Here is a 24783-nt window from a genome sequence, read left to right on the forward strand (position 1 = left end):
GAGGGAAGCTTTATATACGTTCCGTTTTTATAACAAACAATGCCAGATTTGCCCGAAAGACAAGAAGAAAAGGCCGTATGAAAGAGGTGCTATTACGCTAAAAAAAATATATATTGTCTGAAGAATACATCTACAATCCAGTTTGTATCTTGCTCTGAATCCCTCCGAAGACGTATTGTCTCTTGCTATAGTATGAAGCTATCAATCTTCTCTGTCATTATTGAGTCTTGTTCATTTCTTAGACTCATTTCGTGTCGCTTTATACATAACTATTGAATTAATACTCAATACTTCGATTGGAAAATATGAAAAGAAACTTATTTTCATATGCTTCCTACACGTAAGCGCATGTATCTGCATATTCAATATTTGTATGGAAGACTAACAGAAAAAAAATGAAATAAAGCAATGATTTATTTGTTGTTTCTATACGTATAGAGGGAAGCATACGCATGTATATCTGCATATAACCCATAGTAGAAAATAACGCAACGGCTAAATTGGATCTTCCCCATCCATCGAAATCATTTTCCATTTCATCTTCATCGGTCACTCATACAGTCTACATATCAATTGTTAGTGCTATCGCTACATGGCGATGATGTTTCCACTTTCTCAATCATAATTATACAACAAAAGATGGATATCTACTTAAGAGATGACATGAAATCAGAGGACAAAATTCTCCATTTCGGTTTTGCTTTGAGCCACTTTTGTCCCCAATATTACGTAAATATGAAGAATGGGTCTATATACAAACATGTTATCCTGAGCTGTTGATAATACAAATGACGCGAGGAGACAATCGCCCCACCTGCCCTCTCTGCAAGTGTTCACAGTACTTGTTGTCCTGCGTGTGACTGCAGCAATCCTAACCAAACACTGCGTCATTATCGTGTAAGACTGTCACCTGCGGAAGTTCCCAGGAGGGATTGAAGAATTTGCTCAAGCAAGTGATGCTGCCCTGAACTAGCCTTTTGTCAAGGTCATCTCGCTGCTGGGCTCTCTTCACCATATACAGCGAGAGGGCCTTGACAAAAGGCTAGCCCTGAACTGGAGCCGCAGCCTGGACATTAACCTATCACGTTATATCAACCCTACATTCCCCTCCCCACCCTGTCGTATTGCATCAAACGACAGAACTGTTCTGTCTGTTCGCTACAAAGAAAAACAAACAAAATGTTCTGATGTCTCCTGAATGGCCAAGTGGCATCGTTTTCTGGTCTTGTGTATATAAGATACATTACCAAAGATATTGAAAATAGAGGGAAATACGAGAAGAGGAACAACGATTTCAAATATAGTGCCATGTTATCAAAAGCAAAGCAACAGCAGATATTGTCTGGACATATTTCAGCTCACTACAGTGCACTTTTCCGTTTATGGATGTATTTACATTGGCAAGAGTTAAAGTTTGTTGATTGTTGGTATTCAACCGGAGACACTTTGGTACCAATTTTAAAGTTGTTTTAAATAAACAAATTAGCATTCTAGGTGATAGGGCTTCAACAAATATAGGTACAGATTTTATGTTTCGTAAAACGCACGTACTTAGAGCAGCATCTTCAGTATTATGGTGTATTGAGCTAAACTTCGTTCACACCTAGCCTGCATTATTACATTCTGATATAACCCAATTTCCATTGCTACATAAAACTGGCCAACACCATTCAAAATATATGGGAAAATTGGAAATCTCAGTAATCAGAAGTCAATGCTATTTTTCTCGAAAATATCACACAAAGTTAGATCTCCATGACATTAAAAAGAAGTTATAATGGCATTTAGGTCGTTTTCAAGTCATTTGCTACAAATCTAGAAATATCCATCATATCCACCATCACATTCAAATGAGAAATAAGTTCAACACATGAAGGAGAAAGAAAAAAATGATCGAGGCAATTCTGCGAGCTAAAATAGGTTAATGTACAGGAATCTGAGTTCTTAATAAACTCGACATTATCCATAGGATTCGTAACTCAACTCAAAACTCTACACTGATAGAGCAGGAGGATGCATCATTTATACAAAATGTATTGATAAATATATGACATGAGTATTTGGGATTTTTTTTTCGTAAGTGCCCCCCCCCCCCTTTTTTTCCCTTCCCTCTCTCTGTTAGAGTAAGTTGTATGTGTCACGGGTGTGTGTGGGCGCGTAATTGCAGATAAAATCTGAAAAAAAAAATTCTGAAAAACAAACTAAAAAAATGAGAGAAGAAGTCTGAAGTTCAATATACTGTGAATATTTCAAAACATTTAAAAAGCAAATAACGAAAAAAAGTCAGAAAAAATAGTTATTGGTATATTAAAGAAAAATAAAAATCAGATTTAACTCTAAACTCTCACATCCCTAATGTATATATATAATTCTGCATTCACATAAATAAACATGTAATTGTCGTCATTGTCCGCATTCTTATTGCAATGATTATCGCCATAACTGATAAACTGCATAGACGCTCTGTAAGAAAACGGGCATACCCTCTTCAAATGACGTAGTTGTGACTACGTATGACGTAACAATAAAATCTGATTCGAAATCAGCATCCGCAGTGCTGACAACAAAATAATGTTGCCCTGTTATATTTTCAGGTAAACCCTAATACACTGAACAGTAAGTGCAGTTGCCTTTAGATCCGTGCCTTCAGATACACGTGCTTGTTTCTTATTTCTGAAATTGTTATAAGATTTATGGCAAGTGTTGTCAAGAGTTGTCTCCTGAATTCTCCTAGTACTAACTCGAAGTGTCTTAATTCAGCCATGGAACTGGATACAACCTCATATTGTCAGCACATGAACAGATTAAAAAAAAAGCCTCATATGATATATCTAGATTTGTGCATAATACTTGTGACTTTAAGAATACAGTATATCTAACACAACATATTTATCATTTGACCGAATTTAAATCCTGTGCACAAATGAAAAGGAGAGGGTTAAATATTTCACTCAATTGATTTCAAACGTAAATCAGCCTTCAATAACAATGTCATATATTTGAATATCCTGCAGATTTAGGAACTCTTTCCAAAAGTTGGCTTGGAGAAATGATGAACGCTTTGTCACTTTTGAGGGCAGATTCGTTCCAATTAGACACATATCGGATCTCCCCGGCTTAATCATTGTATCACTGAGTCTGGAAGCTGACATAGTTCCTTGAACTACTGTGAATTACTGAGTCGTCCCTGAAGTTGCCTCACTTAAAGATGGTTTCTCTCCTGTTCATATCATTGTAGCTACAGCACATTAACACGGTGAGTTGGCTCAGTCGGTAACGAGTCTACCTCACGATCCTAAGGGCCCGGGTTCGAACCCGAGTCTGGACTGAGCAATGTTGTGTGTAAACATACCGTCCCCTCTAGCAAGAGGCAAAACACTCTGACATAAAATGGAGGTCCCGTGTACGAGAGAGTCACAACTCATGCACGTAAAAGATCCTGCTTCATTCATTCATCGCAAAGAGCAGGGTGTTTAACCCGGTGAAGTGGTCACACCTCACATCCAACTGCACAGCATGAAAGACCAGCTTAACGTAGCTGAATATGGGCTATCCAGCCATCTTCTCAGATGGAAATGAACAAACAAACAAATAAACAAACACTAAAGTGATTCTGTCAAGTTCTCATTAAGTCTGCTTTTGTTGCGAATGTCACTGAGGCCTTTCGCGGTGGAAGGTGGAGCACATCTCGATTGCTTTCAGAAGTCGAAACTTCGTGTCAGCCTCTGACTCGTACTCCGGCAGATCCATGGAGATGTAACCCGGACAAGTCATGACCTCCGGGCATACTCTTGCCGGTGGGTCCCCGTGTCGCTCCGGAGCGTTCATCCACTTGATGGTGAATTTTAGCGACTCGAAGCCACCAACCGGCACGTGGTCGGATCCCGTCAGGAATTCTACAAGAGGAACAAACGTGGAAGAGGACTTTCAAACATGATCCTTACATCCTAGACCGGCAAGATGGCTACCAACAGTGACCCTCTTCCCTAATGGGTTTCAAAGTGATGCAGTGGTAACAACAGCGGCATGATTTTCCGGATAAGAAGCAGTGATCACAAGGAAAAGAAATTCCGGGAAATAAGACCATTATTATCATCATTACTGTTACGACTAGTGTTATAATTTTATTTTATTTTTTATCCATTCTTATTATGATGTGGCACTGGAAATTGAAATAGAAGGTGCACTTCACGAGTTCGACACCCACGAGTCATACAGCCAAAGAGCTAGACACGAAGTGAACACGATTTCGACATCAACTTAAATACTCCTATGAGCCATACGGTCTACGATCTAGACACTAGGCAAATAGGGTCCATGATCTCGACACTACGCAAAAAAAAAAAAAAAAAAAAAAAAACAGACAAAAAAAAGTTCGACATTACATCACGGGGCTTCATGTATGTAATATCGTGCTCATGGACCTTTTAATTTTTCTTAGTGATAAGCTCGTGGGCCGGCCTTGTTTGCCTTGTGTTGAGCTCATGGGCCTTATTTGCTTAGTGTCTATTTCTCAGGCCTGCTTCACTTGAACTGGTCGTGGGTCTTTTTTACTTGGTGTTTAGCTCATAGACTGTATGACTCATATTCCTTTTTTCCATTTATTATCTAGCTCGTGGGCCGTATTACTTATGGGTGTCAAGTTCGTGGGATGACCCCAAAATAGAGAGTAGGCCTATACGTTGTCGGTTTGATGATGTCATGCTCCAATATAATTCAGTGTCCGCGTGATTCCTTTTCTGACTGTCTCTGTCCTCGATTGTAGAGCTAAACAATGAACAAATCTTTCCAAAAAAAAGTTCCGACTTATACAGATTATGATAATGGGATAAGCTTATTATTTTAGCAGGAGCTGCTGGAAAGAAGTATTTTTATGTGCTTCATTTTTTTGTTTATCTGGAAAATCAATACAAAGGTGGTGGCTTGAAGATCAAAGACTTTTTGCTTAGTATGTAATTAAACAATCCGATAATCATGTTACAGATCCCAATTTACTAATTCACAGATTGTCCATTATCTTTTTTTAAATAATGGCTACTACTCAAACATTGAGAAATCAGTTTTTATTTACGTCAATAAAAGGCAGTTTGTCAATCAGTCTGCAATAATTCATAGTCGTTATAAAGCAATGTAGAAGCACATCCACCACTGATCCGAACAGAAAGCCAGTCAGGACGGACAAGAGAAGGTTAAGGGTCAATGCTTACTCAAGTACCGCCGTTTGTCATCTTCGTCAAGCTGGTGGAAAACATTCCAGAATCTTCTGATCACTGGATGTTGCGGGTGATAGGGAAGCTCGTATCGGGTGCTCTGTATGGCATTGAACAGGTGGGTGAGAATTAAGACGTTAAACACCAGCAATCACATTGATTAGTTAATCAATCAAAGGATTAATCAATTGATTAATCGATTAATCAGTGTGTTTGTCTATTCATTTATTCATTGTGTTCATATTCCTATCCACCTATTCATTCATTGACTTACGTACTAGTATTTTGCTTTCTACAGTAGTTCATTCATTCCTTATCCATTTGTGCATTCATTTTCCTTTCGGGTATATCAAAATTCGAAGAACACCATGATGCTCGTAAATTACAGAAAAATATTATGAAAAGGTACAAAGATTGGCAGAACATACAGCATAGAGAATCGCAAAATATATAATGACAAATTTCAGGGAGAAAATGAAAAGGACGTCACAAACAAATCTAATTATTGGTATAGTAAGGCTTGCACAAAAACTATCATCACTGTGTTCATGTCTCTAAAATTCTACATCTGTTATTATTCATCATAACAGCCCTAATTTTTGCCCAGTTTTGATCAAATGTATATGGCCTACGGAAAATATTCTGTCAACTTCAAAAATAGACAGACAGCATCGTGCATATACTGCAATTTGCAGACGTAGCCAACACTCTGTGTTGAAAAGTAATTTGTTTTTGGTGGATGATATGAAAACAATGATAAGAATAACGATAATGATGATAATGTTATCAGGTGTGTTAGCGTTTTACGCAATATAGAATCAAAGCACTCAAGCATGATCATGAAACATGTATTGTTTATATAGGCCTTTGCTAAATGCGAATGCTGAAAGAATTCTTCATTGTCTCACATTTTCCAGTGATTCCCAATCTAGTTTCTCCCCAAGAATGACGTCACGAAACTCCTCTGGCTGGAATATCCAAAGTATCGGCGGTCTCTCGATCATGTCGAACCCTTGGCAGAATGCATCGAATTGACCCACGGCGAGGTAGAACATGGCCTTTTGCTGGATATACTCCTCTCTTTACGACAGATATCACATTAAGATATTATTGAATGATAAACTACAAAAAAAAAAAATACTTCGGAGCTCTGTTAAATAGTCCTGTGTATGGCAGATTGTCGTTACAGCGCTTCCCTGCGCATGACAGATTGTCGCCAGGCTGTGGGAGTGCCACAGGGTTAACAACATTCTGCAATGCGCACGACGATGTACATGTGTGTGTGCGTGTGCGTGTGCGTGATGTATGTGTGTGTGTGTGTGTGTGTTTGTGCTCTTGCATAATGAGAAGATGTTAACACTTTAGCTGTAACTTGAACTACAGTATAATCTTTTTCAGTAGGAGTAGCCATTAACAAAGTGATACATTACAGTCCCCAAAGGGGAATTACACAAAAATGGCGAACGGAAGTGGAAGGGAAGCATGTCGTAAGCAAAATTAATCATAAGAATATCGATGCATCATCAGTGGACGCCCACTCACTAGAGAGTTTAGAAGAATATCAGCTTTCATTGTTAATTCACCTCATACATGTACCACCTTGTATCTATTGATCATAACTTTTGGTTAATATTGTATTTTTGTCGTCATCTATGACATTTGCCATTTTGTTGGTTGACATTTTAAGTGACTCATGACCCAAAACCATTTTCATCTATTTCCGCTATTACTCCTTCGCATGTGCAACCACTACGTAGCCACAGTTAAACTATTGCAGCGTCCTTACAAGTTGTCAGGAGTTACAGGGATGTCTTCACCACCGGGTTTGATATCCGCGAAGTTGAGGGCCATGGCCTCTAGGTCATCGGCCGAGTACTTCCGGAGGTCACAAAGTTGTTTCAGAAGTTGTGCATCCAACCCGGAAAGGTCCTCGAAACACAGCGATCTTCGAGATGACGTCAAATACAGAAGGAAAAAAATATATCAGACACTGCCCCAAAACAGCCGTTAACATGATTCTGACTCCAACCTTTAGTTAACGTGCAAAGTGGCGTGATGTATAGTGCATCCTGCGATATGAATTACTTCATATCAAACTCTGAAAGATTTATCTCGCTGCTTGGATGAACAGGTAAAAATTCTGTGCTACTTGTGATATTGATTGGTGTTGCTGGATAGTGATTGGTGTTGCTATGGTGACAAGAAGGTGTTTGCAAACGATTTGCAAATTATCATCTGAATGCTTGAATTGAAATGAATTGAATCGAATGGATAAAACACGGTGTTAACATCCATGTATTATGCTTGAACAACATGTTATCCTAAGAATCACTTGCAAAGAAATTACAAAGAATCTAGGCACATATCTTTATTTTGATGACTGCCTGATATTCCCGACAATATGACAAAGACGTTATCAAATCTTATTAAAAACTATTTCATATTCCATCCCGCGAGATATGATCTAATATTGGCAACTGCGTAAAGATGAAATGGTTTGCCTCTCATATTCATCTCGGAAAGTACAATAATAGAATAGAGTTGCTTCCTCCCTAAAAGAGGCGCATCACCAGCAAAAGGAGGCGTCGCCATGGTTACAGCTGGATGGTATACTCACTTCTGGTTCAAGAGTTTCTCGTACAGGAGGACTGGAAATGGCACAGTGATTATGGCGCGATTGTAGACCATCAGTGCAAACAGAAACCCTATCTTTTTGACAGTGTCCAGCTCTCTGTATTCCTGATGATAAAGTAAAGCAGCTGTTACAGTGCTCGTCACTTCCCAACCAGAATAAAATCATAAATAGTATGTTGAATGCTGGAATTTTAGAACCTAGATGGCCAATGTGAATAAAAGCTTCCTACCTTGCTCTGTGTTTAGTTACGTCTAACATGAACATGTCTAAAACATTATACGAGAATAATAACATTAACAGAATATTCAATGAAGGATATTGAATGTAAAAAAAAATCTACGTCTCCAATGCAAACCTCATCTGCACCGACGGTTTGAACAAAGTGACTATCCATGCATGTACATACCAAAACACATGCATTAATTGCATTACACGCGCACCTCTGTTCACAACGCTTAAGCGGGTTCAACTGTTAAGGCCGTGTCACACCAGCCTTGCGTGCGACTTGCAAAGAACAATTTTGACTACCCGGAGGTCCCCGTAGATATCCGCACATGACAGTACCTAGCATGCATCTCAGAAGTAGTCGCCCGGAGGTGCGCATGCATATTTTTTTTTTTTTTTTTACCCGCAACCGTGTTTAGGCCCTGTCACACCTTTCCGGGCAAGCTACTCGGGCTTGTTACGTGTAGGGATTTTCTAGCATACCGGACATTCCTGAGGGCGGAAAAGGATTTGTGCGAGTCAGCGCATGTGTCTTACTTGCTGGACGCGTTATACTTGCGAGTATACTGTGTGACCTTTGTACCAGTCGCGTGGGGGCTGACAACTTAGTGAAGGAATTCCTCTAATAGAATGGCTGAAATCTCACAGAATTTCATTATCTTGGCTGCATAAGGGACTGCGAAGTACCTGCGTGGGAATTGCCTGGGAAGTACTGCCGCTAAGGGTCTCCTACTGGCGTTCTGCGTAGACCTCTACGGGCATTCCCGCGACTCACCCGGAAAAAGTTTTGGTCATGCTCAAAACTTGGCTGCGGTTAAATCGGACTTGCGTGAGCACCTCCGGGCAACTACGCGCTAGATACTGTCAGGTGCGGACCAACTGCGGAGAGCTCCGGGGAGTAAATTAGTTTCCCCGCAAGTCAAGCCGCAGAAGTTCCCCCGTACGGTATGACAAGGCATGAATGAAAATTGCAAACATTCTTGTTCGCCCGCTGAAAATCTTCTACGTGCTGGAAACTACCTCCTCGCCAAAAGCCCGCGTTATGGTGTGACACGGCCTTTAAGGCCGTGTCACACCAGCCTTGCGTGCGACCTGCAAAGAACAATTTTGACTACCCGGAGGTCCCCGTAGATGATCCGCACATGACAGTACCTAGCATGTATCTCAAAAGTAGTCGCCCGGAGGTGCGCATGCATATTTTTTTTTTACCCGCAACTGTGTTTAGGCCCTGTCACACCTTTCCGGGCAAGCTACTCGGGCTTGTTACGTGTAGGGATTTTCTAGCATACCGGACATTCCTGAGGGCGGAAAAGGATTTGTGCGAGTCAGCGTATGTGTCTTACTTGCTGGACGCGTTATACTTGCGAGTATACTGTGTGACCTTTGTACCAGTCGCGTGGGGGCTGACAACTTAGTGAAGGAATTCCTCTAATAGAATGGCTGAAATCTCACAGAATTTCATTATCTTGGCTGCATAAGGGACTGTGAAGTACCTGCGTGGGAATTGCCTGGGAAGTACTGCCGCTAAGGGTCTCCTACTGGCGTTCTGCGTAGACCTCTACGGGCATTCCCGCGACTCACCCGGAAAAAGTTTTGGTCATGCTCAAAACTTGGCTGCGGTTAAATCGGACTTGCGTGAGCACCTCCGGGCAACTACGCGCTAGATACTGTCAGGTGCGGACCAACTGCGGAGAGTAACGGGGAGTAAATTTGTTTCCCCGCAAGTCAAGTCGCAGAAGTTCCCCCGTACGGTATGACAAGGCATGAATGAAAATTGCAAACATTCTTGTTCGCCCGCTGAAAATCTTCTACGTGCTGGAAACTACCTCCTCGCCACAAGCCCGCGTAGCTTGCCCGGAATGGTGTGACACGGCCTTTACCTGATATGTAGGCTAGTGTTTAATGCTGGATATTGCACGTGAGGACAGAATGGCCGCCGGCTTGTTCATCGGTGAGACTTTAATCCATCCGCAGAAATCTGCTTTCTGTTATAAAAATTGCATTTGACGTATGTTTGATGTTCATTGTGTGCTCCAGTGAGGTGCTTTCACTCACCCCCCCCCCCCCCCCCCTCTCTCCTTCACATATTCTTTCATGTTTTCATTATTTGTGTGATGTTCAGATAATTATTGTATAATAAATGCACTTCTGACATTGGGGATAATGAAATGCACTGTTATTAATACCGCTCCCTGGACTTTTTTTTCTTGTCTGAATAAAATGCAAATACAAATATTCACCGCGTTGAACCACAGGAGTGATGAAATACTTTCGTCCAACTTCCTGAAAACAGAAATCCGACTGGTGTCCATGAGTTCCTTGAAGAGCTCCTGAAAGAATTCCTGTGAATGTGAGCGGGAAAACGGCCGAGTACTATACATCCATTTGCACGATGTGGGTAAAACTGTCTGCAGAAGCCAAGTCATTCAGTTATCTTAAACAAAACAAACTATACACACACATACACACACACACACTGTTACGGTTCAGATACATAAGCCATTTTCAGTCTATTGCCTCTATGATTTATCTGATATCATTTGTATGCAGCAAGATTCAGATGTTGTGCAAATAGTACATGAGTAAAATACCCTATCTTTAGTTTAGTGCCTTTGTTTTTTTTAGTTTGCTGACAAGCAAATATAATCAAATGTCTGAGCTCTCTGTCTCTCTCTGTCTCTGTCTCTGTCTCTCTCTCTGTCTCTCTCGCTCTCCTTAACCTTAATTTTCTGTCGCCAATTTAACCCTCACCTGGCCGGGCTTTTTTGGCTGTTCTGTGGGGACGGGTTGAATCACCCCCCCCCCCCCCCCCCGAGATTTTGGCCGTCGATCGCGCAATCGCCATTAAAATTAGCACATTCATTACCTGTGGCGTAGTCTACCAAACTATAAAGAAAGAAAGTGAAAATTTCCTTATATTGATTAATTGTGCTAATATATGCATAAAAATCATACATTTTGCTCTCAATCAGACAATTAAGCTCCTAGAATCCTAATTTTTGGTGATAACATTCTTTGTACCCATGTGACAATGTACTTGGAAAAAAAAAATCTGGTATCAAAATCAATTTCTAATGTACTGTTTTTTTACTAATTTGTTATGTGGTTTTTTTTCGACCGTTTGTTTTATCATTAATTTTTTTCGCAAAATTTATGACAGAACCTATTTCAAGCATAATTACGTAAAAAAATGATTTCAGTCAATAAACATTAACATAATCATATCTTTTTTAAATAAGGTGAGAAAACTCCATTTGCATAGACTTTGTATACAAAATCACATTTTTGAGCCATTTTCGGTATGACAAGTGTGTAAAAAAAAAGGTCATGCAGCGTCTTAACGGTATGCCCGATTTTGGCTAAAATGTTGTCATAAGGTGTGCGAGACTTGAAAGTAAAAAGTCAGTGAGCGGCGCTTACAAAAAATTTCGCGCGGCGGAATAGCAGTGGAAAATGTCGGGGAAGGGGGGGGGGGAGGGGAGGTGCCCGGCAGTTTTATGGGTTAAGATCTATAGTTTTAATAATTTCAGTGATTTTGAGAGGCTGTTGATGGTTCTGCAACTTGAACAAACAATTACAAATTAACAGCAAAGTGCTCAAATCAAAGACTTTTTACCCTACTTTCCATAACAACCTTCCTTATGGTTACACGATAAAAATCTTCGTCACGTCTAACCTTACGCGGCCCGCCAAAATCCAGAGCATACTCGTTCTCAAAGTTCACTTTGAGTGGGAGCAGCCACGTGTTACTCCCAGCAGCCCAGCATCTGTCGACATTTTGAAGAGCCGAATAAATGATGTCACGCCCTCTTCTGACGTCATTGAAGTTGAGACAGATGGGCTCCAAATCGCCCCTTAAAAGGTCCGGAACCGATTGCCTAAATAGCATCATAAATTGAGCCATTCCTTTAAGGAAATTTCTACAGTGTGCGTTCTCCTTCAGTTCATCCTGTGAATGAATTAAACATACAATATCATATGTTCCTAAGAAACTTATATCTGAATCCAAGGATAAAGCAGTAGTAGCTAGTACTTGTGGAATATAATATTATTGTAGACCCTACAGGGAAACAATTGATGGTGTTTCAAATTCTTATTAGAAATCATTTTACTCCAGTCAAACAGATACTGTGCAGAAGTATCAATGGAACACACTCCATTTCCTAGTGAAAGTATATGAAAAAAAACCTTCAAACATCACGATTTCGATTTTGTCAAATTGCCAAAATTTACCTGCAAATTTTGATGGTAGGGTGAGAAAAGAGTACTCTCTCAAGTAGTACAAACTTAAAAATCTTGAGTCGATCAACACAAATGATATATTTTGGTCCATTACAGAGGAATTATAATCTGTGACTTTTGCGGCTTTTGAGCTGGGCCGTCACATTTAGTTTGCGCTATCACGAATGGCGTTGTAATCAGACCCCATAAATCAATTCAATCTAAGATAAATCCAAGTCAGTGGGGAGAACCAGCGAAAGGTACATTGACGGATAAAAAAGAATAGAAAAGGAAAGTTGGTTGGACAAACCTGATGTTTGCGAAGCATATCTGAGAGGAGAAGCCACTTTGCAGGAACACTCAACAGAAATGGGCATTTCATCCAAGTAAAGGCCTGTTGTATCGATTAGAAATGACAATACCGGGTAACATGTAATTATAAATATATCTGCGTCAGTTTAATTGTGTTTCAACCCATATCATACAGGCATTGAATGTAGATAGTTGAACTGTCTCGGATATCACAGTTTCTTTGTGTGTTACACCAACCCTTTTGAATGAGGATATTTCGTTTGCACAATAAACCCTATTCAGAAAGCTTGTATGATGTTATCTATTCTGTAATACATGTATTTTGTTTACATAGTAACAGCAAACTGCTCACAAACACAGTACGTTTTGAGAATTAAAAAAAAAATGTCAGTTCGTTATGATAAACATGATGATGTTCCATTGTGACATTATTTTTCAGTCCTACCAAAAATTAGAAAAAAGTGTGTAATTGTGTGTGTGTGTGTGTGTGTGTGTGTGTGTGAAACTTTCTTGGTGTGACTATTTTGTTACTTTGTACAGCGGTATCAGCATATTATGACATTATATTTGAATTTTTTGTATGTTAAAGAATGAAGACTATTAAAAAAAAAACTACACAAAACAAATCGTGAACTGCCCTAATACCAGCATTATCATTAGAGGGTTACCAATTTCTCTAACTCTCTAAACTTTTACAACTTACATAACTTTTGTCTCATGTGTCCGATTGTTTTCAAGCATTTTGTTTCGTTCTTTAAAGGCGTCGGAAAATACTTGCCTCCGTGACATGTCGTCCCAAATCGCGGTCCATCTCGATTTGGCAATGAAGCGTCAAATGACGTATGAGTTCGTCATCCGGTATGTCCCCGAGGTAAAACAGCCGGCGAGGTATGATACACTGAACATCTTTGTTCACCTAGATAAGTACAGTGAGTGTTAGAATAAGTAATTATTATCATTCACAGAGAGCTACCAAGTAGTATCAGTATCATCTAAATCAATAGCTATGTCAACATCAATATCTGTGTAAAGATATATGATTACGCAATGTACTTTAGGATGAAGGATTTATGTCCACATTAGTGGCAGCACTAAGTTTACGCATGCGTAGTAGCGTAGTAATACCGCAGTTGTACGTCTTTGACTATACATTATGTCAGTAGTTGTAACTATATTGGCGAGTGCCGTTATGGGGCTTTGGAAGAAGCAGTAATTGCATAAAAGTATACCTTGCCTTGAGGATATCTATTTAAAACTATGGGCAGAGGTGACTCCACATAGTACTTATTCACTGAGGGGCGCAGTCCCGAAGTGAAAGGTGCTTTTAAAGGCACCGAGGCCCATCTGAAATTCGAAAGTTATAGGAAGAGTAAACTTGTGTTATATTTGGGATCAAATATTCAAAAAAAAGGCAAAGTTTGAGGCGAGAAGTTGTGGTGGATGCGATGTTGTAGAGGGATCCTGACCGTACGAAGCAGAGCGCGATGTCACGGTTGATTTTATTTGTGCCATATCTCGCATATTTCACAAAGTGACAGTACGAAGCAGCATGCGATGTCAGAATTGCTTTGTGATGTCAGTTGCTTTGCGACATCATTTCACTAATAGTGCACTATTTAGAAACTGTCATAATCAGTGACGTCACTTTCCAAAAAAGTATACCATGGAATTTCAAACAGTCCAATGTTTTGAAAGAGAGTATAGCTAAAAATACATAATAAATCACGTGAAGCTCTTTGAACCACTCACTAAAGGACTGACCGTTGATCCAAAATGATGACATAATTTCAGTAAGAGATGTGAGCTCACATTCAAAATGTTTAGCATCCATTGTTTAATATCACCCTTGTCTCTCCAAGGTACCTTGTTTAAGTGTCCAAGTGCCTCAACCAGAACGAAGAGCGTGTTGATTTCCATGTATGCTCGGCTCTTGCGTAACCCACGAATCCCCTCTCGAAACACGCACACCAACCTCTGAAGGAGGTTCTTGTCGTTGTTCCACCAGTTGACTGACGAAAAGAGGAAGGAAAATTGTTGATACAAATAAATACACAGATGTAAACAAAGGTATACATAGCCATTCCCAACACACACAAAAAAACCACACACACATACACACGCACACATACACACACACACACACACACACACACATACACTCACATGTCGGACGTCTTTATCTGATTAAGCGGGTGAATCTTACTCTATAGTTGTCCCGATCAAGCGGCGTCTACTGTACCACAATTTTGAGCGTTCACGTTGTGTATTGAAAAATTATATATATAACAAGAAGAGACATTGTTTGCATTCATTTATTATCATTGATCAAATTAGGCTTGATGTTCGATATGCCTATAATGACTCCCAGTAATACTGCATCTGTAAATTCTTATTTACTGATGCCAGAATGGTGCCGGTTGATATCATTCTACATGAATGATCTCTGTTAGTTTCGTTACAATGCCTACATTACATAGAAAAAAAAACATATTGCCGTCACTTATCATTGGTGATCTACGTAATTTCCATATTTTCAGGAACCAATTAACATACACTTATATACTTTTTATCAACACAAAATTATCACATTAATATTCACTATAATAAAGAAGGAGATGAAGCTAATGAAATGACGAAAATTGCAATTCTAATGACAGGAGAAATTCCTTGTGAAACTGCTTGTAATGACAACAGAACAAACCACAGTCAACAACGTGATTCCCATTTTCTAGGTAATTCTTTATTCCACGATCAAGTGCTTTTATTCCGAAAATGTCATTTTATTTACTTATTCATTCATTTAGAAAACATTCATGATCTCAATCTTTCAAAATCATTCTAACTGTGATTCGCTCACACAATATCAGATGTGAAGGTTGATTGTGTTTGCTGTGACGTTGTTTCATTTGTCATATCAATGTTTGTTTTGTTTAATCCGTTATCTTTGTTTTGCCCTATTTATGTTTACCAAGTTGTTGGAAGCTAGCCGGTCCCTTTTCTACCAACTCGTTGATGATCTCCGCCATGAGTACGACAATTTGCCGGCTCCACGACTCGTTGACCAAGTCAAAAGCCGAACATTCCAGAATGAGAGAAAGGCTTCGCAGCCGGGCGTGGTCTGGCGGCCCAGCCTGGCATAACCTGCTCCCTACGTAGCGGTACCGTTTCTTGATGATCGCCGCTACCTGTTGGGGATTTCCCGATAATGAGTTCGCCTTTTACAAGACGAGAGGAGTGCACACGTGGTACAAACACGTACAAATCACTCGTACGTGTGGAAATCTTATATTACCAATTATATGATGCGTTACCTGGTGGAACCAATAATTGCTATGATATGGGTGGGACACCTGATCAAATCAAACAAACAAGCAAGCAAAACAAACAAACAAACAAACAAACACAAAACAAAAACAGAGAAAAATGTTTCACATGTACAACCCATCCTTGCGAATAAGGAAGATTGTCCCAAATTACTGTCAAATTTAAGAACCTGCACTAAGCCTGATACTTTGCAGGGATGCCAAGTTAAAAAAAAAAAAAAAAAAAATATGAGTGAGATTTTCATGACTCGGCATCTCGGCATGCTAATGTGCACGCGAGCGAGGGTGTGAGAGGGGTTTTTCCCCCTGTGGCCTCCCACGGTAGGGAGCTTTTTCAATTTTTAGCTCTTAATGGTGCGATCAGGTGCATACTTAAGTGATTATTTTTTACTTATTTTGAAAGACAAAAGGGAAATATACCTTCATTTGCAACTATCACTTTAATCTTTTGAGCTAGTATATGCTCATTATTATAGGCCCAAGTTGCAGACTTCGCCCGATGCGTGAGAAAAATGGGTGAGATGCGTGAGATCGTGAGATGGCCCCTAAATGCTTGAGTCTCACGCAGAATGCGTGAGACTTGGTAGCTCTGACTTTGCCAGATATCAATGTTCGGAGGCAACCTCAACGGAGCTTAAACTGAAAGTAGCTACGTACTTTCTCTATAGCAAACTAATACAATTCGTGCATACATTTCACATTCATGTTCAATGATCTGTCCTTCCCAGCTAGATGAAAGTGAAATTGACACATGTACAGAGGGGGCGCTGTGGCATATACATAGTGTTTAAGACTCCCGACTCCCGGTCGGAGGACACGAGTTCGAATCCTGCCCAGTACTTACGTCCTTGGACAAGATGTTTTACCCACCATGTCCCTCTCGACCCAGGTGTATAAACATTGATAAATGGGTACCTGGCAACGATAGGGTAATGATAATGGCAGGGCCCTCTGGTAGAGCAGTGGCAACACTGAAAAGGTTACCCTGGTAAAAATAAGACCCTATTATTGTTATTATTTACCGCTTTGTATCATGTATTTTTTATGGAAATCAATGAACTATTGAGTTGAATTGAAATAGGAAGCTTACCATTTTCAAGTGGGCTGGGTCGACAAGCTTGCTGAATGTTTGACGAGCTTCTGACGTACATGGTACTTGGGTTCTGTGGTGAGGAGAGGAAATGAATTCAACACTATAGTGTCTTGTATATTTGGGGATCTTGGGATCGGCAGAGGGGAATTTACAGTGTTTAAAGGATACACAAGAATCTGCAATTGATGTCTCTGATTGCACATGTCTGCACTTCGATACCGCTTTGAATCATATTTTCTTTTTCTTCTTTGATGGAAATAAATATACTATTGAATTGAATTGAATTGAATTGAATTGATATAAACTCTATCTTCAAATATTCTGTAAAACGCATAAGCTTAGTATCTTCTATTCATTTGTACTTTATGCCATTGTCATTTTTTTTTTTGCGCACACCAGGCCATCTTTTCACACGACTGTGCAGTGCTCGTATGCTTGTAGGAGAAAACTATTCTTCGATCATTATTATGTATCCCAATGTTATCACTGTCCCATTACCACATCAGACACATTCTCCATAAATCTATGCGCGTATAAGGGATGCACCTTATCAATTTGAACATAAAACTTTTGCCTGTCATTCTATATGCCATGAGGATTACTTGTTAAGACATGCTGTAATGAGAAGACATGCTAATACAATACAAGCTTTACTGCTGTTAAGGTTATTATTGGTATCATAATCACAAATGCTATAATTGTCGTGTTATCACGCCTCATCTTTCTATACTCTTCAAGTAGAATGAAAGGTTAGAAGAATAATTTATGAAACAGTTTAAACCGTTCAAGACTATAGAATCGAGTGTATTCGGGCGGGAGATATGCAAATTTAGCTAATTCTCACAGGGGTATATAGAGTGACGGAGATGTATGAGTTAAAGATACTGTGTTTTATCATTATAGCTTCTTAGATTCTGTTTAATGATGTTTGTAATCATTTGTAGCTGACTTGAAGATTGCTGATGATATAACTCTGATATTCTTTTTGATATCATTTTGTTTGGATATTGTTTTCTGTGTTCGATTTGTATTTTGTCTTTGCCTTGTATTCCCTGTACAATCCTGATGGGGACACGCAGCTCAGTGATTTTGTGTTACCATGTTTACTGATTTAGTGCAGAATTTTGCATATATATATATATATATATATATATTCATCATCATTTTTCTCACAATTTCAGCTGCTTAAACCATGAGCATGGTGGCTCGATGTGTTATCAGCAATAATATTTTTCATCTGTTTTTTACTAGAAATATTATCACTGCAACTTAGGATATTATGAACCAAATATTATTAGAATCAATCATGTCTATGCTCACACTGTTAAACCAACATTCACGCAGTTCGTTCTAAACATTAGGCGTGAAAACTTTATGATGGAATATTATACAAAGTGAAATAATAAACAGAAATATTAATAAATAAATAAATAAATAAAAACAATAGATAAATAAAGGTGTGAATGAATAAATACATAACTAAATAAATAAATTCAATGAAATCTTACTATTCCACTCTGAAGGCTTTGCCGAGCACATGTGGCGACAGTGCCTCCTCTAGCTCAGCTCACACCACCACAAATGAAGGAAAACCTGGCGGAGACAATCTCAGAAATGTAGGCCTACTGTCTGTATCAAAGGATAGTTTAGCTTAATACAACCGATTTTTGCATAACCTTCAAGTCAGTCAAGTTGGACTGTGTGAATTAAACGTCGTACATTACACTTTCGCTGATAGTATGTGAAACTATCAATATCAAAATGTGTGACTTTTATGACCTCCGAGCGAACATCCCATCAGCTGAATTGAATCGGTCAGGAATCTATAATATGATATGAAAGAGACTTACCTGAAGGCTTTGCCGAGCACACTTGGGGACAGTGCCTCCTCTAGCTCAGCCTTAAACTCAGGGCTCGGATCAGACGTGAGCTCGAGAAGGGAAAGTTTGTTGACCGCATCCCGAACACGATTCGAAGTGTCGGATTCATCACCATCATCTTCATCGGCCTCGGTCAGGTCGATGAAGTACATGAACGTGTTACCCATGATTTCTGGAAGTTCAAACCGGTTACAATGAACACGTTGTGAAAAAAAGCTAATCTACCCATTGCTTCCAGGTATACCACATCCTATAGTCAACTTCGCTTAAGACGAATCCAACGGGATCAGAGAAATCCTTCGGCTTATGTGAATTCCGACTTTATACGCAAAGAATTAACACACGTTTATATCCATAGGGGTAGAATGAATTTTTCTTTTACTGAGCCAATTTTCAACTTTTGCGAAGTTTACAATATACTTAGAGGATATTGACTGTAATTTGATCCAAGGGGAGTTACCATTTGTCGATTACGTGGGACAGAAACTACAGTCAGCATCTACCAAGTCGACCTCGAATAAGTCTAAAAAAATAATAGTCAAGAAAACAGTGTACCCGGATGAAAATACACGTGTTTTTTATTCTATTCTGTATGACGAAATTTACCTAAGTCAAACGGGTTCTCTTCGGGTCCTTTGGCTTCAACTTAGGCGAGATTGACTGATGTTGACACAATTAACCCCTAATTCTGATATTGTTGCTGCTATAATGCATTACTCACTGCCTCTCACACTGCACCAACATTCAGTTCAGTTCAATTCAATTCAATTCAATTCAATTCATTTCATTTCATTTTATATGTAATTTTCTCATAATGTATACCAGGTTACTTTGAAAATAATGTGAACACGAAATCTCTGTATATAGTTTGTCGATAGTAAACACATAAAAGGAAAAACACACATTTTATAAACACTCAGTGATTTCAATGACACCTGGTCAATATCGATATTTACGTTTCGGGTTGTACATATATTAGAGAAGTATGACAGGACTTACATAAAAGCAAGCTTGTTTGGTTGTAAGCCCTTAATAGTCAGTGGTTTTATTACAAACGGAGAGCGGATAAGAAAATTCAACATCTTTGCCTAAACTATAGTACAACCATTGCAACATCCACCTCTGCGAATCTGAAAAAATAATGTAATGATAGCTCGCTTACAAAACCAGAACTTTTCAGCTGAAGAGTATGTTCCTTACGATCCATGTACAACACTGAACTATGTCTTCTGCTGCAGATAATGGCTTCACCGCCTTGATTCCTTATACTCTTACCTAGGACCAGCTCACACCACCACAAATGAAGGAAAACCTGGCGGAGACAATCTCAGAAATATAGGCCTACTGTCTGTATCCAAGGATAGCTTAGCTTAATACAACCGATTTTTGCGTAACATTCAAGTTAGTCACTTGGACTGTGTGAATTAAATGTCATACATTACACTTTCGGTGATAGTATGTGAAACTATCAATATCAAAATGTGTGACTTTTATGACCTCCGAGCGAACATCCCATCAGCTGAATTGAATCGGTCAAGAGTCTATAATATGATATGCAAGAGACTTACCTTAGATTTTTCTAGTTGTTTACTAGTAACTGATATATTCATCAAGGCCGCGAAAAGAACCTCCGACACTGTCTTGCGAATTAATACAAATGTACTGTTTTTGCTGTGTTCATGAACTCAGGCAGCAGCAGCTGCACAGCATCAGCATAGGAACAGCAGCAGCTGAAGGAGCAGCTGCAGCAGCGGCTAGGGGAATCCCCGCACCGCATGTGTTAGTCTTAAGATACAGGCACCTTTCACGATTTAAATCATAGAAGATTAGAAGAAATATTTGTATTATATACGACGGACTTGCTGATTTATTGTATGAGAAATTATAGATCTATTGGAGGTTTTGATAAATCATGTATTGAATACACAGGAAAGGTTGTCATAATGTTCAAACTACCAAAAACGAGGCGATCGAAAAAATGAGACTAGGACACATGTCACCGTGTTTGCTCCTTGTTATTGCGAAATCATTTCTATATTCTCTGCAGCGCGGTTGACGCTGATGTGGCAATAGTCTCAGTACAAGGCAGGGGCAGTGTGTTACCTATGTATATGTAGCGGGCCGCCGCACTTCCGTTCCAGGGCAGATCATTAGAATCGCGTCTCTATTGACATGCAGCCACTGAAATTAAAAAAAAAAAGAATAAGTAAATGAAACAGACATCACCAAACACGCTTTAGAAAATAACAGAGTGTTCGTACAAGACATTATTTTATTTCATTTCATTTCATCTCATTTCATTACATTAATTCATTTATTTCATTTCATTTCATTACATTAATTCATTTATTTCATTTCCAACGAAGTATGAATATAATACCAAATCAAATAGACTCGTTTATCGTGATAAGGGAAAATAAGGCAAAATGAGGGGGGGGGGGGGAGGGAAGGAGGGATTTACCCGTACACTGAGTTGGTTCCCACAAAAATCAATGAACAAATGAATACATAACACATAAGGTCGATAAGGCGACGTACACACATCGTGCTTAATATCGATTGTTTGTATATGCCATTTGTTTCCGCTTGCTGTGTTTTCATCTTTCTTTTTGTAAAATTGTGGGTGTTGGAAATTTAGCTTTGTCGAACGCAACGGGGGTTGTGGGTGTGTTATCAGGGTATTCCGAGACGCACTGTGCATGCTGGGGGGGGGGGGGGGGGGGGGGGAGGAGGAGGAGGAGGAGGAGGAGGAGGGAATGAGGGGTTATCATTTAGTAGATCTGAATTACCCGAACAAGATATGGTTCCCATAAAAATAACCGAAAAAAACAACAACTAATGAATAGGCCTACATAACATATCGCGCTCAACAAGGCACTGACCGGGAATTTTAAGCCACCACACTTCATCAGCGTTGGGTGTTCGATAAACCCAGTCTCATATCAGTCAATTAAATGCAGCTGGGCCGAGTACACAATTAAAGGTTTATGATGGTGTATGAATTTCCATGATTCATTTTGATAAAAATGTCGAGCGTCACGTCCTTCCTTGCAGAATGGCAGTGGCAGTGCAGTCACATTGGCGGGGGTGAACCACAGAACTATACAGATAGAATGCTCAAGCCCATTGACAACCCACGCGTAGCTTTACAGCAACTTGCGCGCACATGCCGCCATCTTTGTGAGTCTTGCTCAAATAGGCTTGACCATACACATGCCTCTATAAATTTCTATTCCGATATTTTAATTACTCTGGAAGGCCATGCTTCAAAACTGAGAGAGTAGTTTGATCCACAATTGAAAACCAAACAAAAAGAAAGCAGCGGACTCGCCAAGATGGCGGAGATCGCGAGCGAGCGCTGGCTATACTTCGAGACCCCGCTTGAGCATTCTACCTGTATAGTTCTGTGGGGTGAACCTGCGAGTGGGGAATAAGAACAGAGGAAAAACGTTTACTCAAGTATACCTCATGCAAACGTTACACGACGCGCGTGCGCGCGCGCGTACACACACACACACACACAAACATCCACTAAACGTAAAAGATTTCTTGAAAAATATTATAGGAAGTATCCTAACACATTTAAATATGATCAATTGTTCAATTCCACTAAGAAAAAGACTTTGTCAAACATTTCGAGGTTTTGTAAGGTAATAATGTCCTCTTTTAGATAGTTACTGCACTTTATTATTTCGTTTGATTTAGTTTATTTTATATACCCTTTGCATGATTATTTGCATCAGGCAGTGCCTGCATCGTTCGTAATTCATGTGATAGATTTACATTTGTATAGTATATTATTTATAACATACTTTTATGCAAATTATATTTGAAAAGTATGTTGATATCTTGTATATATTTGTATTATACATGTATACATGTTAATTCTAATTTGAATTTTTCTATTTTGTGTATTTTCATTTGACATTGTACTCCCATACCCCATGAGGGTCGTTGAGTAATAAATCAAACTTCAAAACTTCAAACTTCAAACTTCAAACTCACGCTCACATACTCAAACGAATAATATACACACCCGCGAGTAATGTAGCCTACACACAAAGGCATAGACACAAGACACATGCCAGCATACCCTCAGTATACGTCTAAAGTGTGTTTATGTAAATGTATTATGTAGGTCCTATGTGTCTTGTTGTAATGATGTCTTTATTGATAAGTAAAAACAAAGGACATCCATGGTCCTATTCTGGACACATGGCAGGTAATGACACACTTACAAATACTTACAGTGAATGGATAACAATATAGCTATATTCGCAACAGATTTGTGAGGTTGACAACAATTACACAAAATTAATTGATCACCGCACATTTTCCCACACAGTACACATACACTATAACATTTCTGATTGCTGAAGTGTTAATCAACTGTACTATCTTTATATTTTCCTGGATACGTATTACATAATTTTGAGTGTTTAAGTGTCAATAACCAATGACTCAGTTCGTCATTTTGTCCAGGAAGCTCCATCACATTTTCTAACTGATCAAATGAATTTCGAATGAATCATTTATGTCAGCGATACATGCATTTCCAAGTGTTCGCGTGTCAATCCAATTTTACTAATTTATACACAGTTTTGGATAAGTGCCAAATGTCATTCAAGTAAATCATTGCATTTTATCCAATTCATGTAATAATTCTACATAATTACTACATGTTACTAAGTGCCTTTCATATTATTATTCATTATGCGTGTACACTATATGTATGTATACATTATGTATGATGGTGCGTGATTTCCTATACACTATCACAGACTACATGCACGCCATAATATTATGATAACATCATCACAAGTGATATACATAAAAAGTGGAAAAACAAGAGAAACTATAAGATATGGAGACCTATAACTAACCTAACTAACCCGAAACAAACACCCTGGACAAATCCCTACACTTAAGTCACTGTCATGCAGGAAGAGAGAGAAGAGAGAGAGAGAGAGGGTGTGTGTTTTTTACAGTTTCATAATGTTAATATACATAATATTAATTTTCATGATGATATTCAGATAGATTCTTGTAAATGTTCGAGATTTTTTTCTTCAAATTATTCTTAAAAGAACTTAAACTTGGGGACGCCTTTAAACTATCACAGGGATTATTCCAATATTTTGGTCCAGCAAATGTAAATATAGATTGTATAAAAATAGTCCTAGTTAAAGGCAGTTCAAATTCATCAGAGTGACTAGTCGGGTATTTATAGGATGAGCGGTTTCTCGCAAACATGCAGGTGAAAACGGACGGCGATTTTGGAAGACTGCCACCTGCGGAAGTTCCCAGGCGAACTTGAAGAACTTGCTCAAGCAAGTGATGCTGCCCTGAACTAGCATTTTGCCAAGGCCCTCTCGCTGCTGGGCTCTCTTCACCATACAGCTAGAGGGCCTTGACAAAAAGCTAGTCCTGAACTGGAGATGCAGCCTAAAAGACGCAGTCTGGATATAGACCTATGAGGTTACATCCCCCCTACCCCCCCCCCCCCCTCCCACCCCGTTGTATTGCATCATACGACAGAAGAACAAGTGCAGAAGTGCTCATTAAATCTGTCTGTTCGCTACAAAGAAAAACAAACAAAATGTTCTGATGCCTTCTGGAAAGCCAAGTGGCATCTTTTTCGGGTCCTGTGTATATGATACATTACTAAAGATATTGAAAATACAATGTGTAGAGGGAAATACGAGAAGAGGAACAACGATTTCACATGTAGTGCCACGTTATTAAAAGCAAAGCAAGAGCAGATCTTGTCTGGACATATTTCAGCTCATTTAATGCACTTTTCCGTTTACAGATATATACATTGGCAAGAGTTAAAGATTGTTGATTTTTCGGTATTCAGCCGGAGACACTATTTGATATAAAT

General features: G+C 39.2%; 1 protein-coding gene across 2 annotated transcripts; it reads right to left on the reverse strand.

Annotated features, from left to right (window-relative positions):
• Positions 1 to 2380: 2380 nt before the first annotated feature.
• On the reverse strand, positions 2381 to 20570 carry LOC139725531 (probable E3 ubiquitin-protein ligase HERC4). Of its 2 annotated transcripts, none has more exons than XM_071636617.1 (14): positions 20468 to 20570; positions 18870 to 19071; positions 17017 to 17089; positions 15572 to 15788; positions 14467 to 14612; positions 13382 to 13519; positions 12602 to 12685; positions 11747 to 12019; positions 10311 to 10412; positions 7828 to 7949; positions 6997 to 7155; positions 6119 to 6290; positions 5208 to 5310; positions 2381 to 3896 (listed from the first exon to the last, which is right to left on the reverse strand). In XM_071636617.1, the coding sequence occupies exons 2-14, from the start codon at positions 19064 to 19066 to the stop codon at positions 3652 to 3654; spliced, it is 2031 nt and encodes a 676-aa protein (XP_071492718.1). In that variant the 5' UTR covers positions 19067 to 19071; positions 20468 to 20570; the 3' UTR covers positions 2381 to 3651. The 2 variants fall into 2 exon arrangements, with proteins under 2 accessions (XP_071492718.1, XP_071492717.1); XM_071636616.1 differs by having other exon boundaries at positions 15572 to 15818.
• Between the last annotated feature and the right edge of the window lie 4213 nt (positions 20571 to 24783).

The sequence above is a fragment of the Diadema antillarum genome, unplaced genomic scaffold (genome assembly GCF_040938485.1).
Source record: "Diadema antillarum isolate AM-2024a unplaced genomic scaffold, OU_Dant_1.0 seq00000049_RagTag, whole genome shotgun sequence".
NCBI classification, from domain to species: domain Eukaryota; kingdom Metazoa; phylum Echinodermata; class Echinoidea; order Diadematoida; family Diadematidae; genus Diadema; species Diadema antillarum.